The sequence below is a fragment of the Peromyscus eremicus genome, chromosome 9, assembly GCF_949786415.1.
Source record: "Peromyscus eremicus chromosome 9, PerEre_H2_v1, whole genome shotgun sequence".
Classification (NCBI taxonomy): Eukaryota; Metazoa; Chordata; class Mammalia; order Rodentia; family Cricetidae; genus Peromyscus; species Peromyscus eremicus.
In genome coordinates, this window is record NC_081425.1 from 51,199,843 (window position 1) to 51,223,629 (window position 23,787).

A 23,787-nucleotide genomic window follows, 5' to 3' on the forward strand; every position below is an offset into this window, starting at 1 on the left:
TGAATAAATGAAGCCATGTGCATTGCATGTGTATCCCAGCCCCATGTTCCAGTACTAATGGGCCTGGGAAAGAGACCCACACAGTAAGAGGGTAGGATGGGTGGAGGGAGAGAAATGCTGCTGCTTGCAAGGTCTGCTTCAGGAATCAGGTGAGGGTCTTACAGCAACCCTCTAAACCTCTTTTCAATTGTCCAAGATGTGATGGGGCAGCCTCTTGCCTCAGACTTCAGAAACAAAGACCTTGGTTATCTAAAACTGGCCTACCTCCCAGCCAGAGACCATCGAGGTGGAGGGCTAGGCAAGAACATTCAGACAAGGATCAGCTATAGACAGATCCTGAGGCTGGAGACCACTTCAGAACATGTCAGAAGCTCTCCAAGTGCCAGAGAGCCACAGAAAGGGGGCCACAGTTGGGGTGTTTCTAATATACAACCTGAGGCTACATCAAAGATGCTGGACAAAGTCCTAGCTCAGGGATCCCCTCTGCTGTATAACATTCCTGCATCCCTGTTCACAGGTCTTCAATGGGAACAGGAGTTCTCAAGCCTGCATCCACTTTGTGTGCAAAGCAGACTTGAGAGAGAGGAAGCACAAGACAAGTAGAGGCCCAGGTCCTGGCCCTGCTCAACCACCAAGTGGTCACGAGGCCACAAACAAGTCATTGTCCACCCTGGGACCCTTTAGTTTGGGAAAGAGATGCTAAAGGATCCTTCCAGTCTTAACATCTAGACCCTCACTGTATTCCCATCAGGCTGCTATCTCTAGGGGCCCCTTGAACTTCCCCTAAGGAAAAAAAAAGATAGATGAAAGAAGGTAGGAAACATAATCTTGCCTCTTCTGAGCCATATTTTGGAGCACACAGGTTCCCCCAACCCTGACCTACGCTTCCTACTCTGCCTGCATTCAGGGACTCTTTCTATAGTCGTGTGTTACTGAACTCTCAAGGGTCCCATCAGAACCATCATAGAGACCATCAGTCAGAGATATCACAAATTAGCAGAATTGATAGACAGGGGAGGGGCGTAAGGTAGGAAGATGCAGAGCCCCCAGGCTAGCCCTGATCTGAACCAGGACAGAGCAACTTGGCATGGATGAAAGGGGGGTTCCCTACAAAGATGGTAAGCAGTGATTCAGATGCATTTGCCTTGCATTTCTGAGAAGGAATCCAAAGTGGAAGGGTGAACTGGTCTCTCCTAAATACTGATTTTCTTCCTTGTCTTCTAGAAGGGCTGTCTCTGGAATCCTGCTCAATGACTTAGTCAGTGGGTGTCAGGTTGACAACCCCTGGGACCAGGCCTGCAGGAACCATCTGCTAAGGAGCCTCCCACCTACCAGAGCTTTATAATCCCTGCCTTTGGGCAGCATTCCTCAGTATACAATGCATTTTTATGTCATCTCCCATACAGATCATTCATCATCTCCCCTGGAATCAAATCAGGATTAAAACAAGCCCCCAGAGTGGAGCCTGTGAAAGCCCATGTTGTAGGGGGGAAAACTAAGCAAGGATGCTTTAGCAACCCAAAACACAAACAAAGAATGGGGGTCCATGATGTGACAGAGACAGTAAAGGTGTTTACTATGCAAACCTGGCCATCTCAGTTTGAGCCCCAGAAACCCACACAGTGGTGGAAGGAGAGAACTGACTCCACAAAGTTGTCCTCTGACCTCTACCTATGTGCCATGGCATGTACACCTGTGTATACACATCATACACAAACAAGCTCACATGTAGCAATAATTAATTGATTAATCAATATGTAAAGAATTAATTTTTCTAAGAAGAAACAATGAGCCTTGGCGTTATTAGACACTGAAGAGCCTGGGGTGAGGGCTCACACCTCAGCATTGAACTTCTCCATGCTCACAAGGGATCACACAGAGGTTATAGGAGCAGCAGCCTTCTGATAATGTAGCTTCTCCACAGGTGAGCTGTCCCCAAGAAGCTTGGATTATGTAAGGCATGGGACAGGCAAATTGTGCCTGAGCCTGGTCATCGAGCAGGTGGCACAACGCCCATCTTCCTAACTGTCTACCACATTAGCATGAAATTGAGCAGACAGCTGTCTGTGGGAATGGGAACCTGAGCCCTCCCCCGGGCAGTCATTCAGGTATGCTCAGGAGGTAGCCAAAGATGACATGGGTGCCTTCACCCGCCACTCCGGAAGGTGGCGTAATGGAGGAAGTATGCAACAGAAAGGCTCCAACTGATACTTAAAGTACTTAAGTCACTGATAATGAGACCCCAGCAAGGAGCAGAAGGAACAGTGACTTCCCTAACCATAAGGGTCACCAGCAGAGAGTTGTGACTTGATGGGTGCCGGGGAGGAACCTGTTCAAGTTCTCATCTTAGTGCTATGAATGTTCCATTGCTGATTGGAGAAGCCCACTGCCCACCATCTCAGTCCTCACACATCTTCTAGTTGTCTGTGCCCCTGATGGTGTCCTCCAGACCCCAGCAATGTGTTCAGCCAGTGTCCGACAACTCCTGCCTGAAACATCTGTGCTCTCCACACACACCTCACTGTTTGCCCTCTGTTCATGTTGGCATTCTGGACTAAATTTTCTTCCAAATATTTTGTTCTAGATGTGTGTGTGTGTGTGTGTGTGTGTGTGTGTCTACATCTACGTCTGCATCTGTGTGCGTCTAAGGTCTGTGTGTGTGCACATGTGTGAGTGAATATGCATCTGGCCTACTTAGGATCAACCTCTTTAGCAGACAAGCTACTACAGTGAAGGACATCATTGTTTGACCTTTAAGGCCTTAAAGACTATATGTCTTAGTTAGGGTTTCTATTGCTACAATGAAACACCATGACCAAAAGCAAGTTGGGGAGAAAAGGGTTTATTTCCACATTGTACTACATCAAGCCAAACAGGAACTCAAACAGGCCAGGAACCTGGAGGCAGGAACCAATGCAGAAGCCATGGAGGAATGCTGCTTACTGGCTTGCTCCCCTTGGTTTGCTTGGTCTGATTTCTTATAGAACCCAGGACCACCAGCTCAGGGATGGCATCACCCACAATGGGCTGGGTCCTCCCCCATCAATTGCTAATTAAGAAAATGCTCTACCGGCTGACCCACAGCCTGATCTTAGGGAGGCATTTTCTCAATTGAGGTTCCTCCTCTCGGATTATTATAGCTTGTGTCAAGTTGACATAAATCTAGCCAGCACACTGTTCAATGCAAGATAGTATCAATCTCACTCACCAATGTTTCCCTAGAAGCTCATATAAGATACAGCTTATACTGGGTCAATAAGTCACATTGCATTGATGGATGGATGGATGGATGGATGGATGGATGGATGGATGGATGGAAGGATGGACAGATGCAGGGATGGATGGATGGATGCAGGGATGCAGGGATGGATGGATGGATGGATGGATGGATGGATGGATGGATGGACCATTCAACGAACACTGTAAGTCTTAGAGTCAGATAAAGCCTTGAAATCTCATACCACCAACTGTCAGTAGCATGATCATGGGTATGTCACCTGAGACCTCTGGATCAGTTTCCTGAATGTTGAATAAGAATGCTGTCACCTCATTATGAATTCAATGAGATAAGAATCACCAGCATACTTACTGATAGTTTGCAGACTGTAGCTGTATGATAACTATTACCTTTCTCTTGTGCTCCAGTATGTTTAATACAATACTGATAGGTAATAAGTGTTTTCATATTTGCAAAGAAAATGTCTAAATGAACGAAGATGTAAAAGAAAATCTTCTTTCCCAAATCCCTGCCCCTTGAGCTCCTAATCTTAAGGAACCTTCAGTGTTCCTTCAATGGCCCCATTTGAGTGATTTCCCATATCATGTCTGACACCTTGATGCACTATGAGATCTTGAGCTATCCCAAGTTCCAGTTCCCATGTTTCAGAGACACAGCCCTCACCTGGATAGACGTGCAGGTGGTGATGACACTGGTCCCAAGGCTGGTGCTATCGCTGAGATCATCTGGCAATGAAGGAGTCTTCTCCACCCGAGGGGCCTGGGTAGCTGGCAATGAGGGGCCTTTGGGAGACATGTTCACATCTGTGCCATTGCCAAAGGCCTGAATGGCATTCCCTGAATAGAGGACAGATAGAAATAGCAAAATCAGAGTCCACTTCCATCATTCCTAATGGACTTCCTTCCTAACTACTGCCCTCCCAAAGGAGCCTAGAAGCTGGAGACAAATGGTAGAACATTGGAGTTTGACTTTGCTAAGTCATCTTTCAGATGTAAAATGCTCTCCCAGTTGGTGAGGAAAATACAAGATAAAAGCTAGAAATGGCAGAAAAATTAAAATGGAAAGAAATTAACATGGTGAGAATTGCTACAAGGAAAAGGAGAATGGATCCAGGAAGCCTAGAGACACTTGGCCAAGCCAAGACAGCAGGAACATCTTGGTGGTCAGCACTGGAGACCTCTCTTGCAGAAGGCCCCGTCTTTAGCTCCTGGGTACAGGTTCTTCCAGCTCCTTTGCCAACTCAAGTACAATCTTATTCCCACCCCATACTCAGCCATTCTCCCTCTCCTAATCACTGACTTTTCCTGGACGGCCTCCCTAACCCATGCAACCAACTAGCACTAATCCGTTGGGGGAACTAACTGCACTTCTTGGACAAAATTATTCCTAAAACTCAAAAAGTGTCTACAGAAATATCTACCTCCAAAGTCATTATGTCTCATTGTGGACTATGCATACTGTCCTACCATCAACAATGCTCTCTCCCCTTTACTGCCAGTCCTGGAGATGTCTTCTATATCTGATTAAGTCCTCCAAAGCAGAAGAACCTTGGGAGGCAGTAGCCCATGAAGCCTCCCAAGGATGTCATCTGAGTCTACCTCCTAGTCATCTCATGATTCCACCTCTAGTCACTGTCCCCTAGTGATCACAGTCTTCTTCCATGAGCATCTACTAGAGTATGGGACTCTCAGTATTAGGTCACCCATCAAAGTCATATCCATAACCCCAATGACATCTACCCACAACCAGGTTGGACTGGATGCCAACACCAACTGCTGACCAGCATCCTTTAACCACTCTGCACTGCCACCCATCACCATGACTTTTAGGCAAGAAAACCCCAATGCTTTCAGATCTGCAGAAGGAGTATGCTATCTTCCAGTCCAGATACATGCCACTATGCTCCTGCAATGCTATGTGACAAGGCTCTCTCCTCTGTAATCTCCAGTCTGTGTTCTCCTAGGGAGCCCTGGAAACCTGTCAGAGTAGACCATCAGATGGTTCATGCCTTTTCAACTGGCTAATACCCAGCTGTCCTCAAGAGATACAGCCTCTGAGAAGCCTTGAGTCCTCTCTTGTCCAGGAGGACTTGGGTATCTGAACTCTAACACCATAGAGAACTTTAGCCTACAACTTCCACTATGCTGGGATCACAGATGACTCTTGAGTTGAACTCCATCTAGCTACAGTTCTTTAATGACAGGCACTGGAATCTATCTCTGAGTCCCCAATGCCAGAATAAAGGGAAGGGGAGTAAAGAGAGATGAACAGAAGGAAAAGTGGAGAGAAAGAACAGGGGAAGAGATGTGCCCGTGGCATCATCAGCAAGGGATGTCAGGCTGCAAAGACCAAAGGCAAGCTGAACTTGACTGTGACCACTTCTCTCTGCAGCCTTTGGACCAGTAGTTAAATGGGTTTTTTAAGTCACCAATTCCAAGAGGAAAGACCCACTACATGGAGAGGGTGCCTGTGGTCCTCATGAGAAGACTCTGTCTCCAAAGGAAACTGGCTGATGCTGTCAGAACAGCCAACAAAAATCATTCTGTCTTGACTTCCCATGGGCTTGGGGACTCTGATGGTAGGTTCAGGCAGCTCACTGACAATTCTGTGTGGAATCTCCAAGAGCTCAAAACTTCAGGCTTCTATGGGAAGCCCTATATGATACAGAAGCCCCACAGGTGTCATTGGGCATCCCAAAAAGATGAGAAGAAAATGAGCAGGGCAGCTCTAGGTTCCCTCCCAGGTGGCAGAAGTATATGCTGGCTAGGGGACAGAAGGGACAGAAGGGGACAGGAAAAGTTTTCCCAGACTTACGGAGGCATGGGTTTTCTGTGAAGTCCCTGAGGAACTTCTCACACTCTTCCTCCTGGTTCCCACTACCACGACAGTTGCACCAGGGAGACACCACAATGCCAGTGGGGTTGGAGTCCACATAGTTGGGTGTCATATCAAACCCTGGGAGGGAGGAAGGGAAGGAAAAGAAGATACTGAGGCACAGTAGGACAAAGGTTCATGTTTGCCCACACACACACACCAAACAAACACAGAAAACTTACAATCCTGACTCTGAGCACAATTAGCCCTAATGACTGTGGAATCGCCAGGACCAGAAAGGCCAAAGGCCTAGAGAACCACCAGTGTCATCAGAAGGGCAGAAAAGACCCCAGCAGCTCAGGCCCAGCCTTCAGGTCCTTGCTTTCTCCCTCACAAACATGCAGAGTGACTCTTCTAGAATCAAAAAGATAAAGGCACCCATCCTGGGTTGGATCTCAGCATTTACCAAATAAGTGAACCTGGTCAAGGAACTGTTTCTCCTAAGCATTGGTTTCCTTGCCTATGAAATAGAAATATCAGCTACTTAGAGAAAGCTCCAATATAAGAGTCCACATTGACTGATTCACAGTGCCTCGAAGGCTGTAGCTTAATTTCCAAAGCCTTGTAACAAAGAAACAGGCCCTTCCTGATAAGGAGTAGCCTCCCTCTGCTTTCCCCTGAGTGCTCTGTCTGAATCTGCCACAGGCAAGGCTATGCTATGAGTCTTGGGCTGGTCTGCAGCAATCCCCACCCTAGTGAGGTTGGGGAGGTGGGCAACTGAAAGCTCAGGAAATGCAAGGAGAGCTTACCAATCATGCCAGCATAGGAGCCCAGACAAGCCTGATAGTTGTCCGCAGGGCAGCTGGTGAGTGTCCGGTAGGAGGCTCGACAGTTGGCGTGGAAGTCTGCCAGGCGGGACCTGGTGTCAGGAAAAGACCCAAGGAGGAAACAGTTTAGTCTGGCAGCCCGCTCCAGCCTCCTCCGCACTGCCTGGGGCATAGAAGCTCCACATTGCAGATCCTAGAACCTGAGGAAGCCAGGAAAGGGGGGGATAGAAAGTGAAGGGAGACCGGCAGAGCCAGGCATAGCGCAATTTAAGAAAAGCCCCAGCCACACATCTCTAATACCAGCACTTTGAGAGCTAGAGCAGGAGGGTTATCACAAGTCTGAGGCTAACCTGAGCTACACAGTGAGTTCCAGTCCAGCCTGGAATACAGTGTGAGAATTGCCTCAAAAAAGAACTAAACTAAAGTTCAGAGACAAATGGACACAAGGAACTCAAAAAGCCCCTAGCAATGCTCTCTAACTGGTTCTTGCTAGCAGAAAAGCAGAAAGGAGGGAAGGGGTGTGCTGATAGACAGTATCCAGGACCAGGGCAGGGAACTAGGTTCCGCTTCCTGCCAGCCAGCACCTTGGAGAACGTTGCCCAAATCCTGGAACACATTGCTCTTCCCAACCCGAAGTGGATCCAATGATCCCTACCCTAGCCTGAAGCTCAAAGACGCCAGAACTCAGGGAGGAGGAAGAGTCTCCTTAGGGTGAAACATCTCCTTGTTTTTGCCTGGACTCTTCTGTATCATGTCAGAGCAAAGGCCAATAGGCTGCCCCTCTCCTGCCTCCCAGCATCCCCAGGCAGAACCCACCTTGTGAAGTTTTCTCTTCCTGACCTAGCACGCCATCACCCACTGTTGTTAGCACCTGTGACATTGCTTTGTAGCCACCTGTGCCCAGCTCTCCCACACTCAGCCAGGAGCAGGAGCAGGCCTGTTCTCTATCCCCAAGCCTCAGAGCTGATGTGGCACAAAGTCTAACACCCACGGGAGGCCCCTTCCTTCTCCCTCTCTCCCTAGTGCTCTGGCCACGGAGGTTTCCATCAGCCTCTCTCCCTATCATGTCTAAGGCAACCATCATGTCCTGGCCATGTGACTTCATTTATCAGCTCATCTGAGTCTCTGAGAGCACAAAGAAAGCATGGTCCCTCTGACACTTAAACCTCAGACTTTCAGCTTCTAGAACTATAAGAGGTTATTTCTGTCTTAAGCTGCCTAGTCTCTGGTACTTTGGTACATCCCTGGCAAACACTAGGATTTTCAAAGATTCCACTTTGCTCAAATCTTCCTCCAGAAGGAAGCAAGGGCAATAAGAGAAGACAAAGGCAGAAATGGAGATCCTGCAGAATCCTGCATTGTGAACAATCACTGGTTACCATCTTCTGTACGAAGTTGTTTAAACGTCTTCTGTTTAAGTTGTTTAAACACCCCCCTCTGACTGAAATTCATGAGTTCATTTCAATTCCACGTGGGCATGTACAGAACCTATCTCCCACTTCCGGCATCTCCAAAGCCACCCCCAACTCTTTTCCATGGCCATCTTTTCCTGTGATCACATAGATTTGTCCTCTTTCTACATGCAACCGCACAGAAAATCTGGACCCAGTAACTCAACAGCACAGAGACTTGCTGACAGTGCCTTGTTTAGTCTCTCCGATGAGAACATCCATTGCTAATGTGGCAATTTTATTTCTTTATTCATCCATATCCTCCAAGGCCCTGCTAAACATGGGATGGTAGATATAGCTCTCATCCTTGCTCCAACTATGTTGGAGCATATCCTCTGGCATGTGACTGGCCGAGTCAAGATGGGAATGGTAAGCACGTCAATATGACATCAGAAGGGAACCCCAGTAACACGGTCAAGGCAGTATGCTCCCCACCCTATCCCCACCTCCCCAGATTGGGGAACAGGGATTTGGGGGAATGTCACTATCTGCTCACTTCCTTACAAATAACAGGATCTGCCCAAAACTGAGCTGAGGGTTCCAGCTAGCCCTGCAGCTGTTGGAAGCCTCCTGGACTGCTCCAATCACCACCAGCATGCAGAGCACTTTCTCCTCTGTAACGAGTTTGGCTCCAAGATCAAACGGCACTGGGAACTTTGCATACCTTTCAGCCGGCCCCACAATCCAAGGAGCCTCTCAAAATGTCTCCAGCTCCAAGGCTGGAAAAGGAGTGGAAACATACATGGGAGAATATGAGACGGGTCCTTTGAGGGATCTAGGACGTTTCCCTAGCAGACCCTAGATCAGCCAGGCTCTGCAGGAGAAGTGGGGATAAGGATACAAGCCAGGGGACAGAAGGTAAAAGGGTTCAGACCTTTTCAAGAGTTGTGGCTGGAGGGGCTCCTGAGCTGGCAAGGAAGAAGCCAGTCCAGCTGCTGTGAGAGCCATCTGTCACATGGCTCTGCTCATCCCTTGCTCTATTATGTGACCTGGGGCTCACTGGCCATGTCTCTGGTACTCAGTGTCCCCACTTAACAAATAGAAAGCTATGTCTTCCCAGAGCTTCAATAAAATGGTGAGAGATACTCAACAGAGCCGCCAGCCACCAGCAAAGGCAAGAATCATCATCTCGCCTTCTCTCTGCAGAGGTCTGGTCCCCAGCACTATGCCTGGGTCTACCAAGTGCAAACAAGAAACAGCTTTGCATGACCCACAGAGAAGAAAAGCACACCACTTTATCCTGCGGGTAAAGTGAGCACGTCAAGGGAAGGGAAGGCTCCAGAGGCAGCTTGCTGGGTCCCACAAAGACCCTACCCTCGTGAACCCGCTCTCCCTTTCCATTCCAAGAAGAATGCAAGGGCAGGGGGGAGGACAGGCCCTGGGAGCTTGGAGATGTGCACAGAGACCCCAAGGCCAGGCCCCAGGGTAATGTGCAGGGAAATCAGCATCTCAGTCCTGTGTGGCTCCAGCCTCCTGCCCTCAGAGAATCTGGTGGTTAGTGCCAGGACCCTCTACAAGACACTGTTCGGAGTGAAGGGAAGGGAAGGACGTGGGTCTGGACCAGCAGTTGGTGAGGAGAAGGGAAGGGAAGGGAAGCAGCTAGGCCTTCTGCTGTCATCCTCATGGCTCTCAGCATCAAGACAGTTTGGCAAGCAAAGGGGACAAATGGGGCCATTTAGGAGGTTGCCAAGTCCAAGTCTCCAGGAGGCCTCTGATTGCTCAAGTTTTTCTCTGCCTCTCAATCTGTGATAAACCCATAGCAGCGGGCTCCCTCTGCCAGCTACAGAGACCAAGTGGAGTCAATTTCCTTCAAGCCCTGAACAAACTCCAACAACTCCAACACAATGAGAACCAACCACGTGAACACTCCAGCCCGACCCATAATATGTGGGGTGCCAGCTGGTGATCTCCACCTCCTCTAGGCAAAATGTCACTCATCCCCTCTACCCTGGGATGTCATCGGTCTCTTGGATTCTGCTACTGCTGCCAAAAGTTGATCTTTGCCGGACCAGTCCCCCACATCACAGATTTCTGCCTTTAAGACCCCACACCCACCCCAGAAAGAGATGGTGTAAAGAAATCGTGAGAGGGAAAGACAGACAGACATATAAACAGAGAGAAAGGAGCAGAGAGCCAGCAAGAGCACTGAAGTGTACACAAACCAATTCCTCTTCACTGAGCTCGGGGGAGCAGGTGGATTGCCCCAAAATCACAAGCCCTCTTTGGGCCAGCTTCATCAACAGCTGTGGCCTATTCAATCACAGAGAAGCAGCAGGAGAGAGGCACTTGACCCTAATTTGATGAAAAGGTGGCCATATTAGATGCAGTATGCCCATTTCATTTGAATTTCAGATGAATGTGGGGTTTTTATCCTTATTATTATTATACATCTTAGACATACTTGTACTAAAAAAAAGTTTTCTGAATCTGGAATTCAGATTTTCCTGGGCATCCTGTATTTTTATCTGTTAGCACAGGTGCCCCAGCAAAAAGAGAAAGAGCAGAGCTGGGCATGGAAAGGAACGCACACAGCAGCACTCACCTAGACTCGGGGGTGGGGCACTTCTCATAGTGTGGTAAACAGACTACCAGCACTGCTCTTGGCCAGAAATTGTTGGACATGCAAATTTTCTAGGCTCCACCCCAAAACACACCCTACCTGAAATCGCAGCAACAGAGCTAGGAATCTCCCCACGAGGCCTCAGATAATAGGGTAGCAGGCTCCTGTCTGAAGTGTGGCAATCTGAACAGGCTGCAGAGTTGAGATTGTGGGTGTCTTTTATGTCCTGCCTTCTGGCCTCAGCTTTAAACACCCCTACTTTACACCCCAGTGGAAGAAATAGAACCCTAGAAGGCTTGTAGCTACATGCAGAATATGCACGCTTCTGTACACTCGAGTATACACATGCGCTCTCTCTCTCTCTCTCTCTCTCTCTCTCTCTCTCTCTCTCTCTCTCTCACACACACACACACACACACACACACACACATACACACTCAACCAAAGAGACACATAGTACACAGTTGTACAGACATGCCCTTCTGTCTTGTATGTGGTGCTATCCAAAAGAAAGGGCACAGGGGCTGGAGAGATGGCTCAAAGGTTAAGAGCACTGACTGCTCTTCCAGGGGTCCTGAGTTCAATTCCCAGAAACCACATGGTGGCTCACAACCATCTGTAATGAGATCTGGTGCCCTCTTCTGGCCTGCAGTCATACACGCTGTATACATAATAAATAAATAAATTTAAAAAAAAAAAGAAAAGAAAAGAAAGGACACAGATTCATGTTTTATTAGTGACATTCTTCTTGGCCCAGGCTGTAATACCTTTCCAAGTCTGTTAAGGAGTGCTGCATTTTGAATCTGAAGTGTGTGCATAGGCCCATGATTTGGGTGCATGCTCCCCAGCAACTGGGGCTTCTAAAAGGATTGTAGAGCCTTAAGAGACAGGACCTAGGAAACGTCTAGAGGTGGGACTTAGAAGGTTTTAGCCTGGTCCCTAATTCTGGCTACTCTCTTTCCTGCTCATCAGTGATGTGAGAGGCCTCTACCACATGCTGCCACCACCGTGAATTCTGCCATGCCCTCCCTGCCGTGATAGATAGACTGAGACCCTCACAAATCATGAGTGGAAATAAAGCTGTCTTCTTATAAACTATTTCTGCGGGGTATTTTGTCACAGTATCACAAAGAAACTGACACATAATGTGAACTTCTCTCCCAGAACCCCAGAACCTTCCAATGCTGGCCCATGCATGGCTTCTGATTTGCAGCTCTTTCCGAAGTTCCCATCTATCAAGCTGTACCTGCTCTGTGGCTAGAACGGAAGCTAATGAGTGGCAGTCTATGGTTGTGCACCATGGCCAGGAGCCTGCCGATCAGAATGGTAGGTTCACCAGTATTGTGTCAATGACTAGGACACCTGAACACTTCACGGAAGGTAAAGTGTTCCCAAGAAGAGCAACTGACTCAGGATATACTATACAGACACCACCTTCTGGGACCGGGTTGACACCTGGCCCGGACTGGATCAACTGTAAAACCCCTTTCTCTTGGCCATTATGGTCCAAACAGGGCCCCTGACTAAGCTTTTCCTGATGCAGCATGCAAGAAAGAACATTATTTGCTTTCTGATTTCCAGACTTGAGCACAAACATACCAAGTCCACAGTTGTGGTCTTGGGGTGACATTAAGAACACTTACATAGCAATTTGAATAAAGAAAGGAAAAAAAGGAAAGAGGGGATAGAGAGGAAGGAAGGGAGGGATGGGAGGGAGGAGGGGGAGGAAGGGAGAGAGAGACTTTCTCCCTTGCTTCCTAGGATACATGTCTATCACTTATATATTTTATTTGGTAAGCCAATCAATTATTTTTATTTTTAATCTAGCTGAGTCTGTTAGTCAAAATAAAAAAAAGTATTGACTACTACTTAGCTTCACTTTCTGCTATTATAAGGCTTTCTCTGGCCAACCTTGAAGCAACCAGGAAAAAGTACACCATGAAACAGTTACATGGAAGTCTAGGGAGATGGTTCAGTGGATAAGGTGCTTGCCCCACGAGCATGAGAACCTGCTTCCAATCCCCAGCACCCACATCAAATACTAGGCATGGTGACATGTGCTTGTGATTCTATGCCTGGGGAGACAGAGACAGGAGGATTCCTAAGGCTCACCAGCCAGCCAAGCCCAACAGAGACGAGAGACCCTGTCTCAAATGAAGGGAACAGTGTCCCTCATCTCATCCTCTGGCTTCCATATTTACACATGGGCACACACCCCAGCCACGCCCCAAACAGAGACACACATTAAAAAATAATAATATTAATTAATTAATTTAATTTTAAAAACCTGCCCCAGGAGCTCACTTCTGACAACTACCACACACAGCCCAACCTGGCATGAACCCAGACTGGCAACAACCTCAACCTTTCCCCTGCCTCAGGAGCACTCTCCAGCCAAAGTAAAGCCAATCTAAGGCAGCTTCACCCCCCTCCCCATCCAAGAAGCCTGCTCCAGCAAAACTACTGCAAGAGGAACCCAACAAGCGGCCCTGCCCCCACGACTGTACAGCTGCCGTCCTCAGCAACTGGGTACAGCTGCCATCCCCTGCTTAGAGTCCTCTGCAACTGAACCAGTGCAAACTGGCCTGGCCCAGCACAGATCCGGACAGGAAGTACTGCCCCAACTGACCAGCTATAAGCAACCCAACCTGGCATGAACCAGTAAAGCACATACACACACACACACACACACACACACACACACACACACACACACACACACCCTTACATACCTCTTCTCCCCCAAGTATTCTCTAAGTTGCCCAGTTCTCTGCTTACCTTCGGGCCCCAGCTTTGTGGGCATATAACATGTAGCAAGACACATTAAACAACCTAACTCCAAATGTCCAGGTCTCATCACAAAAGCAAACATAAGCAATACAAAAGAAGAAGAAAAAGGAGGAGAAGGAGGAGGAGGAGGAGGAGGAGGAGGAGGAGGAGGAGGAGAAAGAGAGAGAGAAAGAGAGAGAGAGAGAGAGAGAAAGAGAAAGAAAGAAAGAAAGAAAGAAAGAAAGAAAGAAAGAAAGAAAGAAAGAAAGAAAGAAAGAAAACACCAGTCCCATAGTCCCAGGAAGAAATTCAAGACACAGGATTCAAAAGAACAATTATAAATATGTTCAAAGAGGTCAGAGAATTTAAAAACCACAAATTTGAATGAACTCAGAACAGTAATAAACTGATTGTAGCCCTAGTAAACACAAACAAAGATCTGAATGAAGTAAGGAAGCTCATTCAGGATTCGAAAATAGAATTCAATGAAGAAGTAGAAATATCAAAGAAGAAAAGTCAACCTGAAATGAAGCTGGAAATGGAATTTTCCACTAGTCTAATAAAAAGTTTAGTGGATAGTTTCGCCAACCAAATGGATCATGTAGAAGACAGAATATTTGGGCTTAAAGATGAGTTAGAGGAACCGGACCATTCAACCAAAGAAAATGGAAAAGTAAAAATTTAATGCACAAACAGACCATTCAGGGTCTATGAGATAGCATAAAAGACCAAATCTATTAATTATAGGCATATAAGGAGAAGAATTTCATGTCAAAATCATAGAAAATATTTTTAATAAAATCATAAAAATTTCCAAATCTTGAGAAAAATATGTCCATACAGGTATAAGAGGCCCAAAGAACACCAAACAGGCAGGATCAGAAAAGAATATTTATCCACATGTGATGATTAAAATATAAAAAACAAGAACAAAACCACAGAATAAAGAAAGGAGAAATTTCCAAGACAGAAATGTTAAGTCACATACAAAGGCAAGCCCATTTGAATAACACTTGATTACTCATAGAAACTTTTAAAGTCTGAAAATTCTAGGAAAGATATATTCCAAGCTCTGAAAGATCATAACTGCCAACTGAGAATATTAAACTCAGAAAAGCTATGTTTTATAAGTAAAGGGGAAATAAAAACTTTCCATGATAAAAACAAACTAAAGGAATTTATGACCATTAAGCCAACTCTACAGAGGATACAGGATAGAACACTTGGGATTGAAGAGGAAGATAAATACCTCCAAGAGACTAGAGAGAAAAATATACAATACCAGGACAATTCATCATAGAAACTAAGAAAATATCACAAAGTCATCAAAACTACAGAAATTAATATATACCTTTCAGTAATAACTCTGAATACTAATGGTCTCAACTCCCCCAACCAAAAAAAAAAATACAGACTATCAAACTCAATTAAAAAACAAGATCCATCTTTTTGCTGCTTCCAAGAAACATATCTTACCATCAAGGGAAACATCCACTTGGAATAAAGTTATTGAATGGAAAAGAGTACTACAAGCAAATGAAACTAGGAAATAAGCAAGCATAGTTATTCTGATACCTTAGAAAGTAGACTTCAAACCAAAACTGGTAAGAAGAAATAAAGAAAGCCACTTCATGCTTATCAAGGGAATAATCAGCCCATTAAGAGGATATCAATTCTAAGCATATATACACCAAACACAAGAGCACCAATTTATAAAAGTGCTACTCGATGTAAAGCAACAAATTAGCCCCAACACAGTAATTGTAGGGAATTAAATTCCCCAACCTCACCAACAGACAGGTCATCCAAACAAAATGTAGATAGAGAATCATTGGAAGTAAATGATGCTATAATCAAATGGACCTAGTAGACATCCACAACACATTCCACCAAAACAGTAAGTAATACACATTCTTCTCAGTAGCACATAGAATAGTCTCTAAAACAGACCACAACTTAGGACACAAAGCAAGCTTTAACAAATACAAGAAAATGGCAATAACTTCCTGTATTCTGTCTGGCCACAGTGGAATATAACTAGATATCAAGAGAAGAAAAGTACACCAAGTACATAAATACACAGAGACTAAGCGGTACCCTATTAAATGATAATGGGGTCACTGAAAAAAATCAAGAAGGAAATAAACCTAAGACTGAATGAAAATGAAACCACAGTATACCAAAACCTATGGGACATAATGAAGGCCATCCTAAAAGAAAAATTTATAGTGCTAAGAGCCTGTACCAAAAATTCTAAATGATTTCAAATAAAAGAACTTAATGATGTGCTGTAAGGCCTTGGAAAAGCAAGAACAAACAAAATCCAGAAGTAGTAAACAGATGAAAATCATTAAGCTCAGAACAAAAGCCGGGCGGTGGTGGCGCACGCCTTTAATCCCAGCACTCGGGAGGCAGAGGCAGGCAGATCTCTGTGAGTTCGAGGCCAGCCTGGTATCCAAAGTGAGTTCCAGGAAAGGCGCAAAGCTACACAGAGAAACACTGTCTCGAAAAACCAAAAAAAAAAAAAAAAAACATCAGAACAAAAATTAATGAAATAGAAATTATATAAACAGTATAAAGAATGAATGAAGCAAAGAGCTGGCTTTTTGAAAAGATAAACAAGACTAACAAACTGTTAGCCAAATTAACTAAAGGGGAAAAAAGAGGAACACCTAAATTAATAAAATTGAGATGAGGAGAGAGACATAACAGATACCAATGAAATTCAGAAAATCATAAGGTGTATCTTAAAAACATATATTCCACTAAATTGGAGAATATCAAAGAAATGAATGAATTTCTAGATGCATATGACCTACAAAAATTATACCAAAAAGAAACGGAGAATTTAAACAGACGTATAACCAACAAAAAGACAGAAGCAGGAACAAATAGTCTCCAAACCAGGAAGCCCCCAGGATTTCTCTCTGGTTAACACAGATGCAAAAATTCTCGGTAAAATACTTGCAAACTGAATTCCAGATCACCTCAAAAAGACCACCCATTCATTCCAGTAATGCAGAGGTAGTTCAGCATCCCTAAATCAATAAACATGAATTCATGCAAGTACTGCAAACCTGCTCAACAAAACTATGACTGAAGAGCCCTTGGGCCCCAGGAAAGAATCTACTTGCTGCTTGGCTAGATTGACATAGCATCAAATCACCTTCTAAATGTATACGTTTGCACCCACAGTCAAAGGATACTCTTGCCCCTAGTCAGAGAAGCCTTTCTTCACAATGAACAGAGGTGAATGCAGAGACCCATGGCTGCACAAGCCGCTGATAATAAAGGATGATTGAGGGATCAGCCCTAAACAAGATATTAATGCTCTTTGGTTAGCCTTGTCAATGTGACACAGCCTAGAGTAACCTGAAGAGGAGACTCAGTTGAGGGATTGACCAGATCAGATTGGCCTGTGGCCACGTCTGTGAGTGACTGATTGTTGATTGATTCAGAACAGCCCAACCTGCTGTGAGTGGTACCATCCTTAGGCAGTTGGGCCTGGGCTGTGGAAGAATGCTAGCTGAGTGAGCCAGAGAGCACACAAACAAACAGTGTTCCTCCGTGATTCCTGTCTCAAGTGTCTGACCTGAATGACCTCAGTGATGGATTGTGACCTGAAAGTGTAAGCCAAATAAACCCTTTCCTCCCCAAGTTTCTTTGGGTCAGAGTATTTATCACAGCAACAAAACGAAACTAGAACATGTATCATTCTCTTGAGGATCAGGGAACACTGTAGAGGGGGAAGCATGTAAGAGCCTTAAGACAGGGAGAGGGGCTACAACATGCTGTCATCTCAGAATGACATAGCAGTCACAAACCCACAGCAGCTGCACCTGTTGGCACTGGACATGGCACAAGTTGGGTCCACCCAACAGTCAGCTATGGATAGGGAAGGAACTCACTGGGCTTTTCCACTTCCTGCTTAACTATTGGTAACTAAGAGATTCTGGGAGAAGGAATCATAATATACAGTGGTAAACCCTTGGTGAGCCCGCCAGGCTCAGATGGATAGTTCTAAGCCATATTCACACATACAACCTTGGCTAAACTCTACTAGACACAAAATAAAACAAAAAATCATGAATATGGAAGACAGATTTATAGAGAAGGGGGACTGGCTAAGAAAGGAGGTAAATAAGAGAAGGCATGGGGGAGGGGGTAGGGAGAATAACCAGGATGCACTATATGCGTGTATTAAATTATTAAAGAACAAGATGTATTAAATAAAAGATGTTCACATGGGGATGCAGCTCCGGGATAGAACAAATGTCTAGAATGGGCAAGTCTTGGGTTCTATGCCCAGCATGGAAAACACAACGATCACAGGCCAAGAATCAAGTCCCCAGGGGGTCTGTAATCCATGCAAAAGAGGAGGATGCCAGGAGCATTCAACAAGAACAGTTTGGGAAGTAGACACTGGCCAGTTTAATCAGGGAAGAGCTACTCAGAAAGCCCTCAACACTGCGGAAAGATACATCCCTATGAAAAAATGATATGGGTTATGTCTGTATCTAAAATTTTAAATATGGAATCATGTTGAGGGATTAAAAAGCAGCAGCCAGCATGGTTTATGCCCCCTGGTTACAAACAGGGAAAATGTTAAGCTAAGGTCTGAGGAAACTCATAAGGAAATTTCAAAAGACACTGTTCATTGTGTTCTCTTTTAATAAACTTGCTTGGAAGTTGTAATTATTTCTTGAAGTTTAATTGAACGAAGCCTTGGGAATCCTGGCTTATTATAAACAATAATTTTTCTAGGCCTTCTGTTAGAGAAAATGTTCTCAGTTCTGAGAGTATCAGCAAATTCAAGCCATTCTATCCTGAGACAAAGAGTCAGAGAGAAGGCCCAGTCTTAAGAGGGCCAGCTTTTGACTTTCCAGCAGCCCAGTTCATGGGAGTGGCCATGTTGGAGAGAAACTTGATGCTGACCAAGGAAAGGTTTCCAGACATTCTGAGCATGAAACTGCCCAAGAATCTCCCTCTTCTTGAGATCTTCCATGGAAGAATCCAGTCATGACACCCAGTCTCTGACACGACCACCCACTGGGTTTGAACCTTACTCAGCTTAGTCTGAATGACCTACTCAGGTCATTCAATGAGGCCTTGTTTTCCTCACCTGGTAAATTGAGGCAGCAATGGCACTTAGCTCATGTGGGCCTTGAAAGGATTCCATGAGCTATCTGATGATGGTGTGGAAGTGTCTGGATAGTGTCTGGCACAGTGGGTGCCCTGCTAGCATTTGCTAGTAAGGGGATGGATTTGAAAGATGCCACTGACCTGTGCAGGAGCTCTGTTCCTCCATGCCAGAGTCACAATACCTCTGACCAATAGGTACCACACAGCACTTCACCTCTCTCCATCTAGTACCCTGACAACAGTGCTCCAAAGTCAGCATCCTCATCGCTGTTTTACAGATAAGGAAATGGAGGTCTAGAAAGACAGATTAATTCACTGAGTAGCACTGTACCAGGTTAGCGGATTTAAGTTCATATCAAAACACTAAAACCAGGAGGTTTCCCCTGCTGTGTTGTCCATTGCTTTCCCACATTTCTCCGCCCCTCACTTCCACACTACAACATTCTGAAGCCACAAATGACTGGCGTGGCCCCCTTCCTCCATTTTCATCCAGTCTGAAATGCATACCATCTCTCCTCCAAAGGAGCCAAGAAGGTGTCCATGGGAAATAATGGCCTGGAAGAGGCTGTGGTTACAGCCACTGGCCCTCGGCTGACCAGAAGCACTCACTCAGACCTAGTCCTAGACCTGTATGTCAACCCCAGTGAAGGACCCACACCTTCTCTTGGAAAGAGTCAGCAGGACCTAGATGGGGCAAAGGCCGACCCAAGCCCACTTGGATCTCCCCATGAGGATGCCCAGGGACAGCAGTCAGGCCACGTCTTTCTCCACGAGACTGTCATTGGATACACTCATGCTTGTCCTTCAAAAACATATCCTTGTTTTCCCACTTCTTCCCCACCCCTTCACCTGTGTTCCAAACCTATTATTACTGGGTAAGAGGAGAAAGGAATTAAATGTATGCATCATTTGATTTTAATTGAAGGACTGTTCTATTTCATTGAACTGCTAAGTAAGCCGAACAGGAGATTGTGTTTACATAAGCAAACCCCAAGTCACTATAGACTTGCTGTCACATTAAGTCAATACTTATGAAGGCTCTCTATTTAATTATTCAGTGAGGATTGACTTATTATTGTGTTAAGAGTGTGGTTAGCCTTGAGCTAGGTAGCCAGCCAGCTGAAAGATTTCTTTCAACTTTCTCTGAATGCTGATATGGTTCTTGCTAGTGGTGTGAGGTTAGGTTTCTTCCCTTTTCTCTCCCCGCCCCCGCCTCCCTCCAGCTTCAGGGCAATGCATTTCAAGTCTACCTCTCTTTAGTTGGGGGTAGCAGGTGATCCCACGTGGTTGACCTTTCAAATGGTCTTCCTAGGTCGGGTAATTTGCCCTAAGAGCTGAATTCTCATACAGTTAATGCCTCTCTTCTTCGTATAGCAATTCCAGCCTTTATTCTTCCCATTTCTGACTCTGAGGGCCTCCTACTCAACATCCCAGAGCCCTCGCCTGCCTGCCTGTTATTCCTAGCATTTACCCTCCATTCAACCTCCTCAGAATGTGTTTCTGCATCTTTGTGTCCCATACAACCCCCATCACTCCACAGCATTGCATTAAAGGTTCAAAGATTCTTACATCAGTCTTAACGTGGGAAGGAAAATCCAGTGGTACATACTTCACCTCAACTTCAGACCAACCAAAAAAAGCAGAACGACACAATAGCTCAGAGCTGCTTGAACCCAAGTCACCTTGGTTCAAATCCCGTCTCTGCCAATCACAAAAGGTACATACTCAGATACTAAACTTATACTCCTTTGACTAAGCATCCACATCCATAAAAGGATGCTAATGGATTCTGAAAAGAATAACATAGGTTGTCATGAAGCACCTGGGACTAATGCTTAGTATGTTGGCCCCAGCTTTTGTGAGTATCCCTCTGTATAATGAGAGTAACAGCCCCATGAAGGAGAAACTCCTGGACTTCTATGTACCACCCTGACTCCCAAGCATAACTGGAATAACCTCCATCACCTCATCTCTCCTCAACTCCTTCTCTCTCCCTCCCCAAAGCCATCTAGCAATATCAATGGTACATTTCCTAACCTTGTTTCATAAATCTCCTTTAACATTCCACTTGCCAAAAATACCTTCCTCCAGCCATGCCCTCCTTAAAGATCTCTGCCAGTTCCAAAAAATTCTAAATTCAGGTCACATACCATCTCTTCCAGAAAGCCTGAATACCTTTATCTGTCTCTGAATGTGTTCCATAAACTCCTGTCATGGCTTGTATCATCTATCGTAATTTACATTTTTTTTCTCTGTACCCAAGGCTGGCCTCAAACTCCTGATCCTCCTGCCTCTACTTCACAAATAGTAGCTCATTTTTCATGTTTCACTTAAACAATGGGTTCTTTCAGAACAGAAACAGTCTCATCCATGTTTGAATCTTCAGTGCCCAAAGGTATATGAGATGCACAACAGTGACTCATCGGCCATTGGATGGGGGGCTAGATGAAAGAATGAATGGATAGATGGGTAGATAGGAGGATGGGTGGGTGTGTATATAGATGTGAGTGAACAGATGGTGGGTGAGTGAGTAGGTAGGTGAGTGGATGGATTAATGGGGACTACATGGAAGGCTTCCCTTTAGGCAGCAAGAAATCGGAAAACACTGCTTCCCTTGAAAAATAAAATCACGGGCAGATTTCTAGCTGTCAGCATAGCAAAGTGTGCCAATGCTGCATTTACTTGGACACTAAGATAGCTTAAGCCCCAAACACTGCCTGAATTGAACTTATCTTTTCACCCCCCTGTGCTCCTGCCTGGTGGTTGTTAGGACTTAGAAATGTCTCTCTGCCATCTCTGGTAATAGCCATCCACTAAAGGAGACCCCAGTGGCCTACAAGAATTAACACACATCCTTAAGCACCACTCTTAACATGAAGAAGTGCCTTGGGGACCTACAGAAGAGAAGCCAATGTGTCCCTATGGGGAAAAAGGGGGCTAGTTAAAGTATCCGCTCTTCAACCACCAGAAAAGCAAAAAGGCCAGTGATGGAGTAGAGTATTGGGGTCAAACACCTGTGCTTACATACCACAAACCCTTAAAACATTGCTGCACCTCTTAGTGTCCTGGTGGCTGTGACACATAATGTCCAGAAGATATGGGGGAGGGGGAGTACAAAACACGACCATATCTACTCAAGTACTTCTGCAAAGTAAAATGTAGTGTGTACACACTTATCACACTTCCCTTCTGGGAAAAATAAAAAAGAGAACATACAGTTCAATTCTCATCTTTGCCTGGCTGGATAGACAAGACCCCTGTGCAAGAGCTGGAGGAAGAAGAGGTCAAGTGAAGGCAGAGCAGAGAAGCAGCTTATGATGCGGCATGGAGCCACCAGGAAGCAAGAAAGAACAGGTATGGCTGGAGTCTGTTCTGAGAAAGTACAGGGACCCTTGGGCCCTCAGCCCCCTCCTCCTGGGCTTCCATTCAAGCCTTTTAAAATGAACTGCATAAACAAATATTTTCCAATCCGGCAAATATCCGGGCAGCTACGCCGCCACTAGGCGTCCTTCTCATTATATAGACTAATGAGAACACTGTGTTTCTCAGGAGCAATTTCTCAAGGCAACATCCATTATAAATGACATTTTTTCCTGAACTAACAAAGGATGTGAGGCTGGAGAAACTGGTTAAAAGGAAATGTTTAGCTGATTCCAGAAACCATTTAGAAATTAATTACCAACCCCTTTGCTGGCCCTACTTTCTCCTCTTTGTACTATTTTTCTGCCTTGGACCCCCTACCCTGTCCACCCACCTCCAAGGGCCTAAGCCAGGATCCTAGGGAAAGGAGCATCGGCTGGCTCCTGGGAGAGGGCTGCCTTTTGGGAGGGCAAAGTCTTAAGCAGCAGCACTGGAGCATAGAAGACCAGATTATTTGTGGTCCCAACTTGCTGATGCAAGAAGAAAAATACAGCAAACTGCAGCTGCTGAACTCAGCTTTTTTTTTCTTTTTCTTCCTTCTTTCTCCTTCGCTGAGGTTAGTGTTTTACAAAAAAAAAAAAAAAAAAAAAAAAGGCTTTGAAACGAAAATAAAATCTATAAACCAGGGGGCTTCCAACCTGTCAGCGTAAGGTCAGGCACACAGATTGCTGCATTCAGGATGGAGCACAGGCCCTTCAGCTTACCGGCAGGCAGGAAGTATTCTCTCTCTCTCTCTCTCTCTCTCTCTCTCTCTCTCTCTCTCTCTCTCTGTCTCCCTTCCCCATCCCCCCACACATACACATACACTCAAGCGTGTGTGCACACACAACATGTGCATGTACATAGGCCCTGCTATCCTAATAGATGCATGCGGTGCATACAAGGTCACTTACCCTTAGATCAAAAGTCTTCACCTCACCCCAGCCCTCCATCCACCCCACCCCAATTAGGAGCCTCTGCCCTAAGTCCTGTATCTCAAGTGTTCTCTCCACATCCACCCTTTAGCTCGACTATAGATCTCCCTCTGACGTCACAGGGCTGGGCTCCAGGTTGGTCCTGGACACTTCATGGGCTGTGTGCATAGTGATGACTCCATGGAACTCCAGAGAGTCTGGCAACTGGTGGTCAGTTCCCATCAGAGAGGACTAGACGCAAATCAGAGAGGACACAGCAGACTGCTCAGGCCAGGACAGCAAGTAGCCACTTAGAAATGCTTCCTGTGTTAGTTTTCTCATCACTGTCATGAATCCTCGATAGAATCATCTTAGGGAAGGAAGGAGGTATTTGGCTCACAGTTCAGGAAATACAGTCAATCATGGCAGGGATGGTATGGTAGCTAGAATGTGTCAGTTCACAGCATCAAAAATTTGTGGCATGGCTTGCTCGTGTTACCAAACAGGAAGTAGAGAACTAGGTCAGAATCAGACAGAGCAGACCTATAACCCTTAGAGACCGCCCCTTGACCCTGAGTCCATCAGGACACTATAGACATAAGATTTTGCAACCTCTCCAAACTATGCCACTGGTTGGAAACCAACTATTCAAACACATTCAGGGGACATTTCA

The 23,787-nt window shown here is 45.6% G+C and overlaps 1 protein-coding gene across 2 annotated transcripts in view; it reads right to left on the reverse strand.

Moving 5' to 3' along the window:
* Gfra2 (GDNF family receptor alpha 2) overlaps positions 1-23,787 on the reverse strand; it is a 97,361-nt gene that overhangs the window by 5,675 nt on the left and 67,899 nt on the right. For both annotated transcript variants that reach the window (XM_059273356.1, XM_059273357.1), the window contains 3 exons: positions 6,862-6,971; positions 6,053-6,193; positions 3,902-4,074 (listed from right to left, as the gene is read on the reverse strand). In XM_059273356.1, the coding sequence (XP_059129339.1) occupies positions 3,902-4,074; positions 6,053-6,193; positions 6,862-6,971 (424 nt within the window). The remainder of the gene's footprint in view (positions 1-3,901; positions 4,075-6,052; positions 6,194-6,861; positions 6,972-23,787) is intronic.